Source organism: Limulus polyphemus, unplaced genomic scaffold, assembly GCF_000517525.1.
Source record: "Limulus polyphemus unplaced genomic scaffold, Limulus_polyphemus-2.1.2 Scaffold1035, whole genome shotgun sequence".
NCBI classification, from domain to species: Eukaryota; Metazoa; Arthropoda; class Merostomata; order Xiphosura; family Limulidae; genus Limulus; species Limulus polyphemus.
In genome coordinates, this window is record NW_013666645.1 from 117,097 (window position 1) to 132,087 (window position 14,991).

At 31.9% G+C, this 14,991-nt stretch overlaps 1 protein-coding gene across 8 annotated transcripts in view; it reads left to right on the forward strand.

Moving 5' to 3' along the window:
* The window catches only part of LOC106461807, a 19,373-nt gene extending 10,662 nt beyond the window's left edge, over positions 1-8,711 (forward strand). For all 8 annotated transcript variants that reach the window (XM_022388883.1, XM_013921662.2, XM_013921661.2 and 5 more), the window contains 2 exons: positions 394-2,907; positions 6,188-8,711. In XM_022388883.1, coding sequence (XP_022244591.1) covers positions 578-2,907; positions 6,188-6,389 — 2,532 coding nt within the window. In that variant the 5' untranslated portion in view covers positions 394-577 and the 3' untranslated portion in view covers positions 6,390-8,711. The remainder of the gene's footprint in view (positions 1-393; positions 2,908-6,187) is intronic.
* The last annotated feature ends 6,280 nt before the right edge of the window (positions 8,712-14,991 follow it).

A 14,991-nucleotide genomic window follows, 5' to 3' on the forward strand; every position in this document is an offset into this window, starting at 1 on the left:
AGTGCAGCATTTAAACTAACCAATATTTTGATTGCAATCATATGTTAAAGAAATCTTTAACACACATGATCATTAAACAGTTGGTCCGCTGTATAATGTTGCATAATGAAGTGTCATAGCATTATTCACTTATCTAAATTAATTTAGGTTACTATATGATGAAATAGAGCAGACTCAAAACCCCATAGATAGAACCAATATTTTGACGTACATAAGTATAAATAATGTGAAGTTATTTGAAATGTGAATCTTACCAACAATAATTGTGGAGAGGTTATAAATAGTTGTTACTTTATAGAGAAAGGAAAATAATGTACTTATTTTTTTCATCACAATCTTGGTTGTATACTTATCACATACAGAACTTTGACTTAGTCAGATTTTTTTTTTCAGGTGTTAAGTCTGAGCATGAAGGAAAACCATCATCTCATCTTATTTATTTTAACGTCTAGAAGATACTTTATTCCTTTATGGAAGAAAGTGATGCAAGTTAGGTTACTTCTCTCTTTAAACTTGTGAGGAGTCTGCCCTGTGTCATTGGGATTAGTAATTGCTATGTTTATTTTAATGTGATAGAATGGCAGATACACAAGCAGAATCTGGAAGTTCCTTGTTAGGGAATCAAGAAAATACAGAAATTGTAGTAAAAAAAGAGAAACCAGATGTTTCCTTTAAGTCTCCAAATGAGAGTAAGAACAACAAAATTTTTGCAAACAATCAGATATCCTTGCCACCTTCTTATCTTCCTAGTTCAAAAAACCCCCAGAATACTACAGATCAACAATTGAAAGCTACAAAGAATGCTCATGCACAAGTTCAACTGCAGTTAGAAAATAAAGAACTTGTGTCACCTCCCATAGATATCTCTAGCATCCAAGGAATTTTTGGGTGGACAACAATTGGGGGTGTTCATTTGCCCTTCATTTTACGAGGACAGGATAAATTTATTGCTGTGAGAATGGTTGAAGCAAAGGTAGTGAGCAAATACTCTCGAGTTTTGCCGTGGGTAGTTTTTACTTGTACAAATATCAAAAGTTACTTTATAACAGAAAATGAAGCCAGACTTCTTAATGAAATAAATGGATTTCATTGTGCTTTTCAGTTTGGACAAAAGACTTTTACATCTAAAGATGTTGTTGTTTGTTTATCTGAAATATTATGTTTTCATGAGTTCCTTGAGACTTGTCGTAGTAAGCTATTTCCTGTGTCTGGTGACAGGCTTTTGGCTAAGAAATGTGGTTTGATAATGATGAATAACATTGTTTTACCCTACATTGATAAAAATGGATCAAAGTATGTTCCATTTACTATGCTACCAAATGGTGTATTAGCTGATGCTTCAAGAAATGTAAATGATTGGGACCTAGCTTATCTGTATTTTTTGTGTCATGTTGCTCAGCTTAACAAGACCAAGTTAAAGAGGGGTACCTATCTAGTTAGTGTGGATAAACTATTTTTTTCATCTGGTCAGGTACCAGTGATGCAGGAATGGTGGCCCAAAACACCCTTACTTCATATAAACAATGGGCACATGTCTCCTTCACCTTCCCCAGATAGTATTCAAAGAATTTGGAATGTGTCTGTGTTTCCTGATCAGGTTACTAGGCAGACAGTAAACAAATATGTTGAACAACAAGAAATTCAACAGTTACAGGTGCAGACTTCTAATAGCAGTAAAGAAAGTTTAGAAGAAAATAGACTTTTATCACCATTTTACATAGGTCATCATGGTGCACCAGTGAGACAAGCAACTTCTCCAAAAGTCAATGGTGCTATACATGATGGCTTTCAGGTTGTTGATAATAGAGGACAACCAATTCCAACTACTAGTATATTAAGGGGGCATGTACCAGCTGTACCAGCAAGTGGCTACCTTGTTCCCCCTCCTGGAAGTTTACTGAACCACTTAGATTCTCCATCATTATCCAGTTCTTCAAGTCATGAAATACCAATGTTTCCATCTCTAAATGGTTCATCAGGTACTTACCCAGTTAACAGTTCACAAATGTTGCTTAACTTACATAGTCACCAGTTAGGAGGGCATCAGGTTTTCTCACCACAGCCAGTCACAGCCAGTCTTGTCCAGCAAAATATGTTTGGAAACTTGGTAAAACCAGGAAACCATTCCTCTGTATTTCATCAGAGACATCAGGACAGTTTACCAGATTTACATCAAAGACAAGATAGTCTACCAGAACCACCTCCTTTGATTCTTGATGTCAACTGCCAATTGAATGGGGGAGGAAACTCCTTGAGAGGTAGTCACTCTGTAAGAAATGCAAGTGTATCAAACAGTGCTTTGCGCCATGCTCTTCAGACATCTCCACTTTCTTCTGTGTCAGAAGCTGCTAGCAACATGGTACTTTCCAGCTTGAGTGAAAATGATTCTATGAACAATCATTCAGAAGCAGAATTAAAGAATCTGAGAAGTCCCACTTCGTATGGTTCGAGTATGCCTCCTCCACATTACCCAACCCCCCCTCAATCAACTCCAACACATCCAAGCATTTCATCTCCATTACTCCTGACACATCAACAGAACAGAGCAACAAGCAATGCAACTGGACTGGTAATTGATCTATGCAGCCCTCCACCCTCACCAGTAATGAGAGCAACTTCTAGTAGTCATACAAATGGACCAGTAATGTTGGAATCTTGTGGAATATCTCATGATGCAGACATCATTCACACAACACATTCCACAGATATTTCACCCTTTTCATATCAAGAAATTCATATAGAAGGAAGACAACTACCAGTGGTTAACTTGGACCTTTACCAAAATGACAAAAACTTGGCAACAAGTGTATCTGAAATGGTACATCAACTTTTCCCAAGTCTCTCTGCAACATCATGTCAGTTTGTTCTACAGAATGTTTTGGGAGTAACATTGTATGATTATAACAGGTAAGTTTTTTTCTGTTTTATTTTTTATCAATTGATAACATAATTTTGTTCTTCTAATAACTGGTGTAATAATGCAAGATGGCTTTGGGCAGTTTATCTAAAATTCTTTATGAAGGTATAATGATTTGAAAAAAGTTTATTCTTTTAAAAAATGAGATTATTCCTACTGCACTGTTGGCAATTGTATGAACTGCATTTTTCATTGAACTCTGTATCATTTAGTGCCAAAGTTGGTGCTGCTCATATATATCCCCCCCTTTTATACAACTTAATTGATTTGAATGAAATATATATAAAAAAGAATAATTATTTCATTCTTGTCACTTGCAAATCAATGCACAAGTCAGTGATATGTAAAACTATTTACGGAGAAAAGTTAGGCATATTCTTTAGCAGTTTTTTTTAACAAAGATGTTTCACTTTAATACATGTTTGCTATTTGAAATAAAAGTAATTTATAAATATAAATTTGTCTGCATAAGTAAAACAAAAGAGATCTATGACTAGACGAAGTCAGTTAACAACTTTAGGCATGAGCAACAGTTTGTTCATGAGAACAAAAAAAAGGGGGTGAAAAAAAAATCTTTTGAGTATTAAAATACCCAGAAAAATGAGTAAAGAAATGCAAAGCCAAAAGTGAGAAAAGAAAAATGCTGCTTCTTTCTTTAATGGTAAAGTAATACTGTACAGGTTAGACTAAATATAAAACTAAAGAGTGGTTATGCTATCAAAGGAGATGGCACTAGTTTCAGAATAGGTGCGCGATTATAGAAGGTGGTGTATGTTTCATACATTATTTGATGTATTATTACTAATGAATAAAGCCATCACAATTCCATACTGTGCATCTAACATAGCTTTCTCTCAGACTGGACTTGGCAGTCACCTTGTGAAACATATTTTTCCATGAACTATTATACTTCCCAGGATTTTCACCTTTTTGCAGGAAGTCAACATTTTCGATAAAGGAAGTTGTGATGTCGATGTGATCACCCATGCTCAATGATACAGCAGGGTATCACTGGAAGGAGCTGAAAATGATGTGTAGAATAATAAACTATAAGCTATGAACATTTTGATTTTTCTTGGCTCATTGGTCTTAGTAATGCAAAAATATGCATCTTGGATGCCAACTAAATTAATCGGGTAGAAAAAGTATTATGTTCATGGGGCACATAAAAATGAGAGGGTGCAATAGTGAAGTATAATGTGTGTTAACTCTTTCTAGACCAGGAGGATGTCACAGATATCCTTTGATTTGTTTCTTCTGACAACAGAAATGCTTAACCAATTTGCGTGAATACTTAAGTAGTGTCTTAATTCTGAATACATGGTTGTAGTAGTGATAATATCATTAATGATATTTTCTGTTGTATTAGTATTAAACTGTTTAACTTTTGCTTTTTGTTATTATTTATTTCTGTTCTTTAACTTGTACTTTATTTTTCTTAATTGATTTTCAATTAAATATGACTGAAAACAAAAATTAAAGATGATTCTAAGAACCCATGAGTGAAAATAAATGAAAATATGTTTGTAATTTAGTTCCAAGAATTTTGTTTTGCTTCAATTGTAGAACAAGATTTACAACTGATGCAATTCAAACTTTGATGCTCAGTATTTACTCTGTTGAAATCTGAATTCAAATTAAACAAAATGGAATCCTCAATAGCCATGGCACGTGAAATTCTTTTAGGCAGGATTAGAGTAAATGAATCTACAAGACTGTTTTTTCCTTTTTATTAGCTATATTTTTGTGCACCAGCAATACCAAGTGTGGGGTGTGTTTATACCCAATTCCATTTTATCACCCCTTTGGATCTCTTTCAGCTTATCCTCAAATTGAAATTCTTTTAGGCAGGATTAGAAAAAATTAATCTGTGAGAACTTGGGTGTGGTCAAATACATCAGTTGACAGGGTTTGACCTCCTGAGTCCAAAACTGTAATTGTGGACCTATGAGCTAAAAGTTTGTACTTGAAAAAGAAAAAAAAACTTGTTCTATAAGCTGCAATGTCATGGCTAAAAATAAATGCATGTGTTAAGAAGTGAGATTATTTTAATGAAAACCATTTCTACAACTTGTATGAATTAAACTAGATAGAATTTTGTTTTAAATTTGTAACTAAAGTAATATTTTTCAGAATTGATTAGAAAATTGTTAACATACTTTTTTTTTATGAAAATGATAGTTCTACAGTTTACAAATCAAACTCAGTACAAGTCGTTTTTAATTAGTTATTATTTTTTGTTCTGGTGAGATGTGTATGTTATTATTGGCTTTGAACAAAATCTAGTCTGGATCTACACCTATTTATAAGAAAAGATTGGCATTTCTTAAAATCAGTGAACAATATATTAAGTAACCCTCTTATTTGAATTGCAATGAAATTAGTAAAAATCATACAGGTATTGACTTCTAAAAACTTGCAGGTAAATGAATCACTGGTATAATTTATCATAGGGTGCATGGCAAAGTGTAAGTCTTGACTGCTATGTTGTTCAAAATTATCTCCTTTTAATAGCTGTCAGATTCAAGTCAAAAGTTATTGAGCTATATATGGTCATTTTGTGCAAATAAATGGTAGTTACATATTTGAATGTAACTTCTGAAAGATGGAAACACATTGCTTGGTTTGTGAGTTTTGGAACAAATGGACAAAAAAGCTAGGTATATCACTGCTGGTTATTAAAGATTACTGAGGATATCCAACTAATCTGGTCAGGTGTCAGTGATCTTCAGCTTTTCTACTTTGATAATTAATTTTATAGTAAAAGAACTATATGGTAATTTATTTGTTAGATAAAATAAAGAATCATGTACTGTTGGAAATGTGTATTGTGATCTTGAATTATGAGGAACATGTAGTGCTTATTTTGATACTCTGATCACTACCACAAACAACCTGAAAAGTTATGGATTTCCTTTAATTCTCAGAATGTTACTTGAAAATGGAAGTTCTCAACAGCAACAAAGAAAGCAGTTTTTTACTTTGGATATATTTGTTTTCTAAACCTAAATTTATCTTGATAGACTTCTCATATGTTAAAACTCAGAAATTGTTGTTGTAATGTTATTTATCTTATCACTGCAATTAATGATTATGTTGGAAACATGATTTTTTTTTTTTTTTGAGATGCCCTGATGATCATAAGAACCATCGCTAACAGTAGGCATAAGAAAATAAAGGGTAGTTATTGTGTTGTTTTTATTGTTCCAGCTGAAAACATGAGTGGACCTCCTAAGAATATTATATCTGAAATATTTTTATTACTTACAGGCTACAAATGGACTTGATGATGAAGCATGGAGTAAATATCTCACCTGATGACAAGTTAGTAACTGTTAAAGACTTGGAATCGTATATGCCACAACTGAAGTACATGTTTGAAAGAGGAGGACAACCAACTTCTGAGTCATCCAAACATGATGATGCCCCTCCTGCCAAACGTCATTGTTTTGATAATACAGTAAAAAGCTAGCTATGCGATAAATGTAAATAGTTGTAGATATATATATGTACATATATAAATACCTAACCTATGTTGTCATTTACTTGTATGATTATGATAATGGGTTTATTATAAATCTACCACTATTGTAGGTAGTGTTTATGTACTGTAAAAATATTATTCTAAAAATGGAGTTACATTATCACATGAAAGCACATTTATTATGTAGATTGTAGAATCCGATTTAGATTCTCAAATAGGTCACAAATAAGAGAAAAAAATTAAAAACTATTTTAAAACTTTTAAAGTTCTGTTAACGAATCATAATTTAAGGAAAAAAAGATAACATGACACAGACTATTAATTTCAAGTAATGATTCCATTACTTTGTTTAATTTTATTGAAGGAATATTTCCATACTTTTTTTTTTTTATTAACATAATGCTATATTTCATTTTTTTCCTTCCATTGTGTTATAGTTGTCATATTTTGATTTAGTATGAAAGAGTTATGAACATAGTTGAATTTTCATGTAAAACTAGCAACTTTTTATGTATTTTTCATTCCATGTCTGTCACGTTAGTGCATAGCCTGTGATAGAGCAGCTAAAAGAGGCTTATTTATGTTGGATTGATGTGAATATAAAACATTATTAAAATGAAAATTATGATTAATAAAAAGTATATGTCTGGCAAGTTTACCCTATAATACAAGGTTCAGATTTGACTCTTGAAAAAACCAGTGTCCAGATTGACTACTGACAGAAAGTTAGCAGTAACTAAATCATCTCAATTCAGTAGCCAAAAGTAGAGTATTGGGTACTATGTAGACAGTGCCAGTTTTGGAGCTGTTTTCACAATCAGCTATAATTTTGTTTTCTCTCTCTAATAATCAGTAATATATCTACCAAAAAAGGTCCATAAACACAACTTGCTTTTATTCATTTAATAACTTATGAAACTTACTTTTGAAATAGTTTAATTACAATATGTTATAAATACATGCTTATCCAAATATGACTTAAATCGAGTTGCAATTGTCAGAACTATGGAGGGCACCATACTGTTGAGTACACAATAGCAGATTCATGCACACTAAGACTATTGCTGTTTGTCTGTTTTAATTTGAATGATGTTGACATAGCTTATGGCTGCATACAGTAATTATGTACAACTGTACATTGTGTAAAATTGATTCAAAAATTTTTACTTTCCATCTCTGCTTTATTCATTACATCACCATTGTTTTACATTAGTCAAAGGGCTAACAGAGAATTTTGTTTTCAACAAAAATGAAAAAAATTGATAGGAAATGGTGGATGTCAAGAGTGTTTAATCTGAACTGTGTCTGGGTAGTATAACATATTTTTGAAAACAAAATATTTTGTAGTAGTATTAAACATTTTAAACATGTTTCAAACCTATGGTAATCCCAAATTGCATACCTAACCCCCTCAATCTACTCTATCATATCCAAGAATTTATCTCCATTACCAACATAACCAAAACAACTGCTAATCAGAAGCACATAATAAAGTTGTTTTAATTTGACATCTAGTGGCATATCTTTAATATACTATATGAAGAACTTACCAAAGGTAGTTTCATACAACAGTAGTGCAACTTCTCACTTATAAAACTATATTTATCATAATATACAATTAATATAAATCTTGTAGAGTACCTTTCATGCATCCAAAGAAACTGTTATGAATATAAGATTTGTTGTAAGAGTGTACAAAACTTTAAAAGTCTGTTGTCAACATACCCAAAGAATCTCCATTACTTCCCATGAAAAAAAAAACTTTTTGAACACATGGGGGTTCAGTGTGAACATATTAAACCGTTTCTCACATTAAGTGTGTTATAAAGTGAACTTCATTTCTAATGTATTATTATCATCACATTTGTCTAAGTATAAAAATAAAATATGTTTTAAAACTTCCAAAACATTGGTAAATGCAGCAAAAAAACTTTCAGAAGTGTTACATAGCATTGTTAGTGAAGTATAGTATGTTGTAATAAGCCTAGTAATTTGTGTTTACTTGAAGGTACATGTAAAGGTAGCAAAGCTTTGGATTTTCAGTAAAAGGTATAATGGATCTAAAAGTGAACTTGCATGATTACTTGTTAACAAGTATACACTGTTTAAAAACATCATTTTCAATACTTCATCACTGTTTTATATTTGCCATGATTCTGATGAATGTAGCTCTTAGAAAAGCAGTCAAGATGTTTGTTCTTTTTCTGGATGAAGGTGATATGTTTGTGAACCTTTTGAATTGATACTACCAAAATCTTGTTGTCATAAGGCTTTTTTAATGTTACTGAATTTATCTAACTATGCCTTGCCAAAAAATGAGTAGAAGTACCAAAAAGTCTTAGCTGTGAACTGAATTAACATTAATGGTTTTCTTAAATTCTTTCTTTTCCAAAATCTTAGAAGAAAAGTACTACATTATTTTTTTAATTTTTACTGCATAGTAAATTTGTCAATAATTATAAAGCCTTCCCTGTATTACTAACAAGGAATTTATCAATATCACAGTAATAGGCTTGTAAAGGGTCAAAATTGACAGCAAAATATTTTGAAAAGTATGCTTCTGATAAGTTTATAAGAGGGCATTAATTTTAGTTTTTTTTTTGCTGACTTGAATTTCATGTTGATTAAAAAAAGGCATAAAAATCTTTCCTTCATCCAGTAGTGTTTACTTGCTAATAATCAAATGTTTTATCAAGACATAGATGAATGATTATTGATGTTTTCGTTTTTCATTTTTCTATAACAAAAAAGATTGTTTATTAAAAAAAATTGCAAGGCATAAAAACTATCCTTCAGTTTCATAGTTTATAATTGTATTGAATATGCTTCATTTAAGTTTTATACTTTGTGGTATATATGAAGCTTACTTTTTTGATTATTAAATTTAATAAAGTAACAAATGGTAAGACAGTACTAACTGTTAGGATTAAATCGAATTTATACCCCCCCCCCCTCAAAAATATCTTCGAATTAATGAGAGAAAAAAATCAAAAGATTTTTTTAAATACTTTCCGAAAGATAATTCATGGGATCACAGATAAGTTGCACAGCATTATTAGTAACTGCATGTAAGTTGTTGCTAACTCGTTCAATACTGGTTCTATGCCAGGGAGTTGAGGTGCATTGTAATCCTGTGTGTGTAATAGTAGGGATTTGCCATATATGATGCATCAAGTAAAAAAAGGGGGGGCAGTAACATAGTTTTGTGATCGCTATCCCAGTAACGCATAAATTGTCGCTTATGTATTGTACTTGAATAACTATCTCATATCTGTTCGTTTTTAGATGTGTACTGCATTTACTAGTTTTTTTTATTGGCATTAAAATACCTTGGTTTTGCCCAGGATGGTTCTGTTAGATTTCTTTTGTATGTTGGCTGTTGGTTTCTGTTCTAGTTTGGAAGTTGAAAAGTTTATTTTTGTTATTTATTAATTATAGTAATACAGTGGGTTCTTTCTTTCAGTCTTCCAAGCTTCTTCTGTAATAAAAAACAAAACTCATCATAACACTGACGATCTGATTATGTATATAATATACGGGATTTTGATAGGGAATGAGCAAACGATATACGAAAAACCGTCGTTATTTTGAACTTCCACTAAAACTGTGTGGTTTAAAATTTACCTTTTTCTCAAATGCACACTTGTAAACCTCGTATGTTGGAAGATGAAAATCTGAATCTTTCCAGGGCTTATAATATCAATTATTATGCTTTAAAGATTCGGAAATAAAAACAAATCCGTTTAACGAAGCAGACCATTCACAGAACTTTACCATGTGTTGTAGAAGAAGTTTGAATATCGTCAAATGAAAACAAACTGATTATTTAAGCCAGCAATCCATAAAAAAAAATGTATGATCTATCACCAAAGCATGTTGTTGTTGTTGTTATAGGTTTTTAGAAAGGTATTTATTTCCAATTCATCCCAGTATATTACATAAAGTACGAAAATCGTCCCTACTAATATATGTTTAAGGTTGTGCACATTTTCATCGGTAAATATAACTTAATATCGTGATGGGATAACTTCTAATAGCTTTTTGGAATATTTTATTAAAGAGAAATATCTTTCCACTCATAAATTGTGACTGTTCCGTTACATGAAAGTGCTTTAGAAGAGATGTTCATTCACCGATCGTAACTTGTACGAGATGGTTTTATATAAATGTGAAATACTGTACGAGTGAGCATTATTGAATTTTTTTAATTACCATAACAGCCTTTGGAGGTGTGTTTATTGAAAGTAGTTATAAGATGGAAGTGTTTATTGAAAGTAGTTATAAGATGGAACTAAAGTAGAGCACGAGTGTACATTTATTTATTATATTTTTGTCAGAGCTCTCGGTGTATATAGACATTTAAAACACGGTCTTTTACTACAAATATTTGTGTATTCTTTTGGTGTATTATTGTATTGATATTTTATTGTCATGCGTAAGCCATTCTCATTATTGTAATAATTATTATTTGTAATAAAAAGTAATGTGTGTATTATCACTGTCATTTAAACATTTATTAAGATAATAAATGGTACAAAACTTCTGAGACTAACTTTGGAAGTATCCGGACAAGATTAAGTTTAATATAAAGATGGTTCATTATATATGTGTATGTTAGCTTCTAATGAAGTCATTAGGGATTTAATAAAGAAGAAAGGAAAATATTATCTAACATTGTATTTTCTACAATTTTTTCATCCTTAATGCGTATTCTCAGCTAGTCATTATAAACTTCATAAAGGTGTTTTTCGTATTTTCTGTAAGGTATTAAAATTTGTTATGGAATCCTACTCGGACGAAAGTCATTTATCGTTATTTGGAAAATCATTATTAGATAGAAGATATGAAAGATTGTTTTACTGACTGCTTGTGGATAGGAGAGGCTGTTGAGAGCAATGCATTTGGCTCAGGTTCTATAACTGGTATGTATAACGAACTAGGAAATAAATTTAAAAAATCGCACCTTTTGTATATGAAATGTCAAATTTGTTGAAGCTTAGAGGATCTTGCAAAATGGGCTGAAAAATCTGACGTCAACCAAGAGCAAGTATATCACTAATGGAAAATGAATACTTTTTTCCAACATATTATTTTAAATGTGATATTTTCTTTGTTAAGCAACTCTACATTTTCCTTATTGTCTTGAATGAGTAAACAATATAAGTAACTACTAAGCCTTAGCCTAAAAATGGCCATTTGTGTCCTATTGGTTACCCTGCCAGACTGTGATTCTGTAGTACGCATCCAATTGCCACAAAATCGCGCTTTTGAGCAGTTGGCGTGTTATAAAAGTGACAGTTAAGACCGTTATTCGATTAGAATAGCCCAATAGTTGGCGATGGGCACTGTTGACTGGGTTCCTTCTTTCTAGTTTAACATTAGGAACAGCTAACACAGATAACCCTTATTGTGAAGTTTCTTGCGAATTTCCGAAACAACCAATCTAAAAGAAAAATTGGAAACCACTGATCTAAAAAAGACTAACATATAGTGAGATATGCTCTAGTTGAAAAAACATTCCATTTAAGTGCCTAAATTTCTAAAATAAATCAGGTGTGTTTGATTTATTATATTTAACTAAATCTCACAGATAAAAAGAGTTACTTTTTGATAAAAAAAAAGAAAGGTGTTAGAAGATGTACAACAACAATAATAAAAAACAAATTTTTAGAAAAATTTTTTAAGTTCTGTAGAAAAACAATCGTCTGCTATCAAACACTTAACTCTTCCTTTGCCACGTTTATATAGTTTGTTTGAAGTTGAGCACAAAGCTACACAATGGGCTGGCTATCTGTGCTCTGCCCACCACGGGCATCAAAACCCGGTTTCTAGAGTTGTAAGTCCGCAGACATACCGCTTTGCCACTGGGGGCTGTTTATATAGATAAACTCTTCTGTTCTTATTTTCAAATGCACAATGAGAGACATTGTGATAGGTTTTGATATTTCATTGCGTATCTGAAACTTGAAAGCTTTAAACTAGATAGGTTGAGGGTGAATACCCTTGAAATTGAGGAACAAAATTCCAGACTCGCATGAGGGTAATATCACTTTTCAAGGCTAAAATAAATGTTAAATATCTGCCATGGCAGATATATTTATCAAGTAAATTTGAATTTACCAAGCTACTCTCCAGTTTTTATGTCTGTAGGCTAGTATAGAGGATTAGGATCTGGGACTTACTCTTAATTTGGAACTACAATAGTTTATTTTTTAATTTTATGTTTACCAAATGAAACCTTTTTTTTAAAAATATGAAACAGTAGAGAAAAAACAACAAGGCAGAAACGTGGTCTTTAAAAAATACAAAGAGAAAAATCGAAAATCAACCAAGAGGATTTTGATTTGCCATATTTTGACCTATTTTTTAAATTTTAAACTCAAGGTAGAATCATTATTAAAATTGATTATTTTTTCGTAATCCACGAAGCTTTAGATATATATGACAAACACATTGATGTTTTCAAATAGTCTCGTAATTTTTAAAACCTGAAGCTTGTACGCACTCTTCTTATGTGAAAAGTTTGTTTTTCCGGAGAATTGGAAACAACTTGATTATGATTTCGCATTTCTTTTGAGTGAAATGCATTTTAACAAATTTATACACTAGTATATTAAAACAAAACTTAGCTGAAGCCAGAAAGTTAAGCTTCTTTTGTATTTACAACTGAATTCGTACATTTTTAAAAGTGGAAGTTATCAAATTACCGACACTTGAGCTGGAAACAATAAGGTCGTTTGAATTCTTCTATAACATGGGCAGTCACTGCCCAGGAACTCCATTGAGTACGGGTATATTGTCCTTGCTCCATCCCAACCGAAGCGTCCAAATAGACCCCACTTCCCGGAACTCCCTAATACAGATTCTGTTCCAAGAATATGCTGCAGACCAGGATCGCTGATCTGTAAGCTTATTGCTACTTTGTAAGAGACAAATGACTGCACCACCGATACTGGATTTACGGGATATGATTGACTCGTACAAACGGGAAATGAACAAGAAATCTAGTCTCACTCTTTGTAACATGACCTCAAAAGAATACAGAAATAGAAAAGTATTTAGGATAATAAAGTCAACATAACTGAACCGCTCTCGTTCAAAGCTATAAGATATTACGTGGTGCTTCTACTCTAATATCTGTATACAAATATGTGAAATTAAATCTATAGGCATGGAACGTTCTTCTGAAAACATAAATAACCTGTTATAAGCACTAACCATACAGACACTTCACAGTAAATAGACACCCAAATCTGAAAGAACACTAGTATATTCATAATGGGGTAATTAATAATTTGAACTATTTCTGTTCATCTGTTTCAGGTTATCAGAATTAACGAGAATGTTATAGTATACATAATATCCTTGATTTTAAACTACTCTTATTTTAACACTTTGTTATTAATAACTTGTAGAATGTGTCGAAATTCGACAAAATATATAGATTTGTGATATTTCTATCAATTCGCATTCTTATCTAACCACACAAAGTCAAATACTTTGCCACTAAGATATGACACTTTTAAAACTAAAATCCATATCCTGCAATAATGATTCTAAGTACCAATCTCACCTTCAAAAGTTTGAAATAATCAACCATGTTTTGCACTTGCTAACATAATTCTCAAAACACAACATTAAATTTGGAATCAAAATTTTGAAAATTGCACACCAAATTTATTCGAAACTCAAATAAAAACGAAACATGTTTGAAGATGCTTATTGCATATGTGTTTTCTTTAAAATATGAACATGTACAATTTTTTTATCGCTGTCCAACGGTACAGCGGTATGTCTGAGGACTAGAAACCGGGTTTCGATACCCGAGGTGGGCAGAGCACAGATAAGCCTTTATGTAGCTTTGTGATTAACTACAAAGAAACCTTTTGATTAGCACAAAACTGCATAAACAATACTCTTAAAATGGCTTTAAAAATCGTTTTGGTGCTACAGCATTACATTAAAATTATGATTTAAAAATGTTGAAGAAGAAAAAAGGTTTTTGTTAAAGTTTAACAACATATACACACAGAAATTAACATGCACCCATAAAAAACGCCCTGAGAAAGCCTTACACCTATACATATAATTGTTTTCTATGTTTTTCTCTTCTTTATATTCGTACGTAACGGACGGACAGAATCCGTTTTTCCAAATTCTATTATTCTGTTAGTAGAATATGTCGAAATTCGAAAAAATATATAGCGTTTTGGTATTTCAAGCGACAGACTAAAACTAAGGAATATCGAATTCATATTATAAATGCTGTTTACAAAACCTACTTGTAAACTACATTTTTAAAATTTGCACTGCTTTCTGGGACATAACTTTTTAACCGTTCCAATGAGCTGGCCCTCCCAGTGGCACAGCGGTATGTCTGCGGACTTACAATGCTAGAATCCGGGTTTCGATACCGGTGGTGAGCAGAGCACTGATAGCCCATTGTGCAGCTTTGTGCTTAATTACAAACACACTCGAATGATTTGATCTTGAGGAAAAAAATTGGCTCAGCTAAATGCAACCTCGACGGACAAACATACATTTTTCCAACTTACATTACTATATTTATGTTTGTTTGTTTGTTTGTTTG